Genomic DNA, 8161 nt, shown 5'->3' with positions numbered 1-8161 from the left:
TCCCGTTTCTGAGGCTCTGCTACCATCTCCTGGCTCTTACTATTACAACACACAAAGGGAGAATGCATCCCCAATTAAGTGTTTTCAGGTCCTCTGGAACCAGAAATATTCATGTATTGCAGACTGACCTTAACAATGTTTAGAGCAAGGGTTAAATCTTCCTCAATAATGAGAAAATGTTAAAATGCCCTTTTTTAGGCGATGCCAGCAGTAAGGAGGGTAGCAGAACTGGGTGAGCTGTTTTCAATTAGGAATTAGGAAGTAGCAGAACTTTGGTTGCTGTGTCTATTTGCCCCCCAGAGTAAAAAACATATTTCTGGTTGGAAAGTTTTGACTGGCTTTGGCAAGGCATGGTGATTACTTAAACTTTGGCAGTAAAATTTTGCCCTTTGGGGGAAATATATTTATTCAGAATCACACTGAAGGAAGTTTTATTTAAAAAACTATGAAAACAAAATAATGAAGTGCTTGTGGGAGGCAGTTTTTCTTTGGTTTGGCTACAAGATCAGGCCTTTGTTAAGCACTGAATGTTAAGCTATTGGTTTGTAGACACTGGCTTTCTGCAATTCCCATTTTTCTTTTGGACCTGTGAAGCAGCTTCAAAAAGGACATACTCAAGGGAACGTTCTTAAGATACACTGACAACTCAGCTTGTTGTGGGGCCTGAGGGATGGATGAGAATGGGACTGGAGCAACACCAAGAAGCTGGGGCCAGGCAGCACATGGCTCGGGATGCTGGTGCAGGGAGATCCTGTGGCTGACATAAGCAGCATTGCAGTCTCTGCAAAAGCAAGAATTGTGGTCATACCAAGTGACTCTGACCAGATCTTGATCTGACCAGACCTGAAAAATGAAAGCTTTGCTGAACTCCCTCTGCTCTTCTCAAGCTAACTGGAGTCACATTGGTGCTGCTGCCTTCTGGCAGCTCCCATGACTACCTGGCAATGAACCACTATTCCTGTTCTCTTAGGAGGGGTAAGCCTTAATTTAGAGCCATCTGATTTACTTTACTGAGGAATAAAAATGTTTAAATCTATGTACCACCTCAGAATGTGTGAATAGACTCTTATTATCTTATTATCTTAGCAGAGGGTGTTTTTCTCTCCAGTTACTGCTTTGCCTATTTCCTGGAGGAGGTAAGCAGTACAGCAAACTAATGAGGCCTTTAGCAGAGACCTTCAACTGCAGCACCTTTGGACACTCACTGATGGGAATGACTCAGGTGAATGGTAACCCACTAACCCTTGCAACCACTGCCACTGCAATAATTTTTATCCTGCATATCATACCGTGAAGCATATGCCTTTCCATTGCCAGTCACCATGTGGCAGCAGTCTAAACGGGGAAACAATCCTGATATGATCAGATTGACAAGGCTCTACTCTACTCTGCTATGCTGAATAACAAGGGGCTTCATCTGTTCTATCCAGGAGTCAGCAAAAATTCAAAAGAAAAGGAGATGGTGATTTCCGGGATTTCAGATTTAAAGTTTGGGTGTAGATAGAGCAATATCTAGTTTCTCATTTTCTTTCTGCAAAGACCCAGCTCTTCTAAAAGACCCCTCCAGAGAAGCAACCTGCACAGTGCTGTGTCCTCTTCCCAGCTCCCTACAACAAGGATAAAGGGGCAAGCAGAAGCCATGATACTGCATCAGCAGTACAAAAATGTGTCAGATAATTCAACATAACCTTAATTATGCTGCCTTTCCTGAACAGTCTTTCAAGCAGCTTACATCACCACCATCTTCTAGTGAAGGTTATAAGTTCAGGGGTGACTTCTTCCAAAACATGTCATGGCATTCTCCACAATCACTGGTACAGCATGGAGTCTACAAGAGACTTAGTAGCGCCTGAACAGAAATGTAGGTTTAGAACTGGGCTGGATGCAGGGAACATGGGGGACTAGGGGAGGAAGGATGCTGTTCTGCTCCCAGCTCCTGGCATCACTAGCTGGGGGCAGTGTGAATGTACCGTGCTGGATTGCACAGCGGGTGGATCTTAGGACTGTGTGACTTGTCTTCAAAGAAGAGGAAGGTTTAATGGATGTCTCACCAGCGCCTGGAATATCACTGGGCAGCCTGTGGTTCTTCCAGACAAAATCCGGACTGGTAGTCACTGTGTGTGTCTCATTCTTTTGAGTGTTGAAATGCAGAAGAGTTTCGAACTATAGGTGTAGGAGGGAAGAAATGCAGTCAGCAGCTGTACTCTCCCTCTTTTGTCCCTTGCTTCAAACTACTGTTAATGAAACTCAAAGTAATTCTTGCTCTTTCTGCTACAGTGGTGCATTCCTCAGCTTAGCCATATGTTTGGCTGCCATATTCTTCCCCATTCCTCCCCTCTCTCTGAAAAGAAATTTATCAGTCCCACAAAATACCAGCTGCACTCACTGAATCACCAGATGACATCAATCCTGTCAGCCTCTAGCACACCTCTCATGACCCCCTCCTAGCACTCACAGCATGCCTTGGTATGCCACCACTTCTGCTGTAGTTATTTTCATCATTCTTATGCAATAGTACAGGGCATTTTGTTTCTTCATTCATGTATAAAATCGAACAGTTACTCCCTAGACATACGTACGTGATTTGCAGTCTGTGACGTGTATAGCAGGGTCAAATTGGCATCAACGTCTCCAAATTCATCTAGAGTCACAGGACCCAGTACACCTGCAGACACAAGGGATTAGTCAGAGGGCTTGTGTTTGGAGAAACACAAATAGGTGGCAGGAAGGATGAGAAAAATAAAAGGATTTATAATGCTTGGGATTTCACGTACATGCTTGAATATATATCAACTTAGTGTGGCACTACTTCTGCCTTAATAGCATCCTACATTTTCTCTACAAAATCCATTAAAAGATGTTGAACTGGCTGTGCTGAAGAGGAAGGTCTCCCTCTAGCTATAGAAAAATATATTTGTCAGTTTTCTTCAACATACCAAGAATGTTAGAGTAACCTCCCTTGAGGGGACCATTTTAGAAGTGAGAAGAGACGTGCCTGTTTCTACCTGCAGTTTGAATCTATCAGCAAGAAAGGAAACACAGGGATACTTTCACTCCCCTTACTCCTTTGAGAGCTACCTGCTTGGCTCTAAGAATAATATTTTAACCAGGTTCTTCTTCCCTTTAACCTCCTGCCTCTGTATGTCAGCAAATGAGCAGACTGAGAAATTGCTTATGTAGCATATTGCAAGGATTTTAAGGTAGAACTCTCTAGGTCCCCCAGTATGGTTTGACTTCGCTTTTGTGAAGTCAGTCATTTCAACGGGAGCACGAGCTTAGCCAATATCCACCATTGCTGAAAGTTGCACCTTCATTTCTCACCTTCTTTATTCAGGAGAGTCATTTTGATCAGCTTGAGATTGCTCTTTTGCTGCGGTTACTGATGACTCATTTTATTTTTCCTGAAGTTCATCATTATCATTATTTTAGTTTGGGAATTACCTTCTCCCTTTTCACCTCAAAAACTGATGGTAAGTTTTTCATGGTCCACCATCTTAATATCAAAATAATTATTGTATTAACTCCCTTATTCTACCAGCCTCCAGCACAGGAAAGGATGAAGGTGGTTCAACACCTTTCACTTTAGGATTTTTTTTTTTTTTAAACTAAACCTATAACTAATGTAGAACATTACAGTGCAAGTTTTATTTTGGATAAGTAAAAAAGCTTGTGCAACTTATCTTTCAAATTTAGGGTGAAACTGAAGAGATGAGTTTACTGATATTCAAAAAAGAATGCTGACTCCAAGAGGAATTCGTAAACTATATTTCACTAGGTTTGGGATACCATGGTTAAAGCAAAGATAAGCTCAAAACCTGTTAGGCCACATTAGGAAAATCTGGGAAACTTCTACATGTCTTTGCTGAAAGTAGATGGGCATAAACAAAAAGCTTTGAGTTGTCATTTTGGTACAGATCTCTGATGTGAAGTGACAGCTGGGGCTTTGCTCCCAGAGAGGTCCTGTTGTCACTTCTTTCTGTAAGTCTTGCCTCTGTCTTTTCCTAATGATTGAATTCTGTAATTTTAAGCCTGTGGCCTACAAAAGACCACAACCTGTAAGAGGAACAAGAAAGTAGACTAAGAAGAGCCGACCTATTGCCAGCTGGCTCACACTCACACTGTGGGCACCCGGGCCTACGATGGTTTTGTAAACTGGAAAAAAGTTGAAAATACCGCATTAGAGCTTAGCTAAGTGAACTTCAGAGTCATTTTGAACATCAATCATATTTCATATGTACTGGCTTCAAATCAAGACTAGACTTTTGTGGGGAAACTTAGAAATACCACTGTAACGTATTAACAGCCTGAATGCCAGATGCCTCTGGAGGAAGCACAGACTCTGAAATCCACTTATATGCTTTGCCCTTCCAGCTCCTTTCTCATTCTCCAAATAGTTTCCCTATAAGGAGTCCAGCTCTGTGTCAAAAGAATGACACCAGCTGCAAGTCCTCGTCCCTGTCCTCCTCCTCTGCTGGCTGGGAAGAGTCTCTGTGTCTCCTCCTTCCTCCGCTCCTCTTTAGGCAGCAATATTCTTTAAAAGTGCTTTGTACTTTAAAGCAGCAGAAAAGATGCAGCAGCTCAGAAACAAACCTGGTCCTCAAACAGTCTGTTGCTAATAGCAATGTTTCAAATGACCATCACTTTGACTTTCTACCTCTTCTGTGTTGCAACTACTGAGGTAATTCTGCATGACTGCTATGCAAGTGCTTCTGCTAATACTGAGGATAACATCCTTGAAAAAATAATAGAAGAAGAAAAATGAGTAGGAATAAAACTCATTGAAGGGCTTAGACTTGTTTAGTGTAGAAGTGATTTATCCTAAGTAAGAGTGCTTATAAATGAATTTATTTCCCTTCATCAATTTAGTGAACCCTGCACAGGACTGTACTTTTCTTACCTTCAAATGTGATATTTCGGAACTCATTGATGAGACCGAGAGATGACACTGGGCTCTGAGAGAGGATAAATTTCTTCAGAATGTGTCCAAACAGCAAGACTGCATTAAAATAGCCAACAAAAAAGTCATCTTCCCTCTGGAACAGGAGAAAAACAGCAATTTCAGCATTCATGTTTCTGCCTTAAAGCTACAGTATCTTCGGTGGTCTTCATTTGGCAAAAACTCCAGCATGAAAGAGCAGAATCTGTTGAACACTGAGTGAATAGATGGGCAATACCATATCAGCATTCTTGCTTGGAAAAATTAAGGTAAACAAAATATATTTTTGGTGCATGAAGACAGGGAGGTGGTGAAAACTTATAAGAGGCTCTTACAAGCAAAGCTCCAGCATTCCGATCTTGGCACACAGCATTCAAGAAGTCCTGCAGGGTGGGTTCTGGGCAGGTCTGCTCAGTGGGACCCAAAGCCTCTGGCTTTGGATTGGACTTTCTGTGCCAGTGTGGCATCAGCAAGTCTGGACTTCCAGATGGCCACAACTCAGGGGCAAGGAGCTTGCCAGAATTTCCAGCAGCCTGCCATAGAGCTGGTAGCCAAAGAGCTTTGAGCCCAGGCTGGGGGATCTGGAAGCCCTGTAAATCCAGCCAGAAGCTTCAGGCTGCCTCATGGAGAGCTGGAGCTCAAAGCCACAAATCCTGGGGGGAACTCTACAGGTGGAGTTTGGTTCCTCGGCAGAGGCAGGAGTATCAGTTTCGCTAAGCAGATACAGGGTTTGCATAGTTTCTGCCTTTCAGGAAATTTTTAAAATAACTATTTTCTACAGAAAACAAAAGAAAAATATCCTGGTTTTGAAGTTTAACTTGTCAGCCCCTGGACAGAAGCAGCAATGGTTGACACCACTTATACATATCTGCCCACAAAAATCAGTCATCAGTTATTAATTCTGAACTTCCCATGCTCACATCTTTATTACACCTATAGATTTTGAAGTTTAACTTGTCAGCCCCTGGACAGAAGCAGCAATGGTTGACACCACTTATACATATCTGCCCACAAAAATCAGTCATCAGTTATTAATTCTGAACTTCCCATGCTTACATCTTTATTACACCTATAGATCTTCCTTCAGTGAGGCCTTCTGGCTACGTGATTGTCAGTCACTCAGAAGTGGAGTCAGAGGGCCATGTACCTGTAAGTCTCCCTCACACCCTGTGAACATGATACTTGCGGACCAAATTAAAAGCCTGAGTTGAGCTTCACAAAACAGAAATATGACAGCCTGCATGCCTTCTGATACTTTATTTTTACATCTTGTGATAATGTAAGAAAACATCAGCATAGAAGCATGATGGGGAAAAATAGCAGCTGCCTTTTTAGTTTTCATTTCCTAGTGCATGAATATGAATGAACTGAATGCAATAATCAGATATTAAATAGTGTGTTTACCAGGATGGTGTCCTCAGTCTTTACAGTATGCAAGCTGTAATTAGCTGGTATCAAAGTCAGGACAAGTACATTCTGCATGTAACGGGCTGAGATGTTTTTCCAGAAGTACATGGTACTACAAAGAAAAGCACAAGAGTCCCACAAACAATCAGCAACAGAGGCAGTGGTAACCATGACAGAATCACTCCTCTCTCCCCGATGGCACTATGATAGTTCTACAATTGAAATTGCATCATGGACAGAACTCTTCCTGGTGTTCATTCCTTGATGTCAGCTTCTGCGCTTAACCACATTAAAAGGCAATATCAAAGAGATCTGGCAATCTGAAACTCCAAGGCTGCAGTGAATTATTGTTACTACTGCCACTGTTTGGGTTATGTCCTGTTTATTTCCTGTTCATCAAGCAAGAATTTATATTTATTAAAACTGAGTCTTTTCTTAGAATCCACAGTACCGCCCTCTGTAGTTTCTTCATGTTATTGTGCATGTTTCTGACCTCTTCTGCATTCTTTTGCACATTCCTCTGATTTTTATATTTCCCTCTGGAATTGGTCACAGCAGGATTTGCACTAAAAGCATTTAACAGAAGGTCATGAAACAATCAAAGAGGTGCAGAGAGCAGCTTATTGATTTAGTTGTTTAATTTGGTGAGATAGGAAAATCAGAGGAAACTATGTGAACATGAAAACTACACTAAAACAGCAGAAAAGGTTGTAGCTTTTAGGTGTATTTGGTTTCAACACCCTGACAGGCCATCTGGAAGTCCTTCACACACTGGCAGCCACCAGATTCACATGTTACAGAGGAATTTAGCAATAGATATAAGTGTCAAGTGGTAGCATCTGTCATTGCTATAGCTAGACTGATTTAAAAACAATAACTGTATGAGCCTTCTCTCATTATTCATGTTTGATCATCCTTTTACTTTTTCAGTTAGCCACTGTATTAAGAATTTTTGGAGACCACAGGCTCTGCTCCATGCCCATCAGATGGGATCCTGACACCAGAGCCCTGTCCTACCTTTCTGTGAACCTTCTGACTTTTACAGTGCACTTTTCATCCTGAAGAATTCAAAGAGCTTTTCATTCAGGCTTGGACTGAACTAGCCAGGTGAAATGGAAACTTCATTAGACTCCACCAGACTGGATAATCCTACAGCATCCCATCACTCCTGAAAGGGGCTGCTAGAGGTCTCAGAGCTGGAGAAAATTTAAATCCGATACTTCGTTTGAGGGATTTGACACATGCGGAAGCTTGGGACATTGCCTACTGTCTTCTTCTACAGCCTGAGTTTGTATCTAACACATGCATTTGTATTTTATTTCTGTATTAAGACAACATGATTTCAGATATTCAGCAAAACCAGAGGTATGTAGCCAATTTAAGGAACACAGCATATAAAATAAGCTGAGGTGGCTGGGTATCTCAGAAGGATGTCTATCACAGCAGAGAAGCTCCTAATAACCTTCATCTATTGTGAGGCAACAATTATCTATACAACACCAGTACGTAAAAGCATTCACATGCTCCTGTGCATTTGTAAAGTAACAGGAATTGTGGCCTGTTCCTCAGGAACTGGGGATTCCTAGTGCCTGGATAAAGTGGTGGAAAGTGTAAAGCTCTTCGAGGCACTTCTGAAAATGTGTATGGTGAACTTGAAAGTGTGTAGGACAGAGAAGATCCTGTTAGAACCTGAACCAGGTACAGCTTGGACCCAGAGGTTCAACAACTGAAGTTACTAATCCAAAGTGCCTCGGCCCTGCCCTGTCAAGGAGTTCTTTAGATGTGAGGGCCAGGAGGTCCCACAGGCTCTGGAAGTTC

The 8161-nt window shown here is 42.0% G+C and overlaps 1 protein-coding gene across 1 annotated transcript in view; it reads right to left on the bottom strand.

Annotated features, from left to right (window-relative positions):
• Nucleotides 1–8161, bottom strand: part of GUCY2C (guanylate cyclase 2C (heat stable enterotoxin receptor)) — a 48922-nt gene that overhangs the window by 32043 nt on the left and 8718 nt on the right. The window contains exons 7-10 of the mRNA XM_010141885.1: nucleotides 6341–6455; nucleotides 4898–5033; nucleotides 2580–2665; nucleotides 2052–2163 (exon numbers count right to left, since the gene is read on the bottom strand). Of these exons, the coding sequence (XP_010140187.1) occupies nucleotides 2052–2163; nucleotides 2580–2665; nucleotides 4898–5033; nucleotides 6341–6455 (449 nt within the window). The remainder of the gene's footprint in view (nucleotides 1–2051; nucleotides 2164–2579; nucleotides 2666–4897; nucleotides 5034–6340; nucleotides 6456–8161) is intronic.

The sequence above is a fragment of the Buceros rhinoceros genome, unplaced genomic scaffold, assembly GCF_000710305.1.
Source record: "Buceros rhinoceros silvestris isolate BGI_N320 unplaced genomic scaffold, ASM71030v1 scaffold8928, whole genome shotgun sequence".
Lineage (NCBI taxonomy): Eukaryota > Metazoa > Chordata > Aves > Bucerotiformes > Bucerotidae > Buceros > Buceros rhinoceros.
Note: the sequence above shows the minus strand (reverse complement) of the source record. Positions and strands in the feature narration are given on the sequence as shown.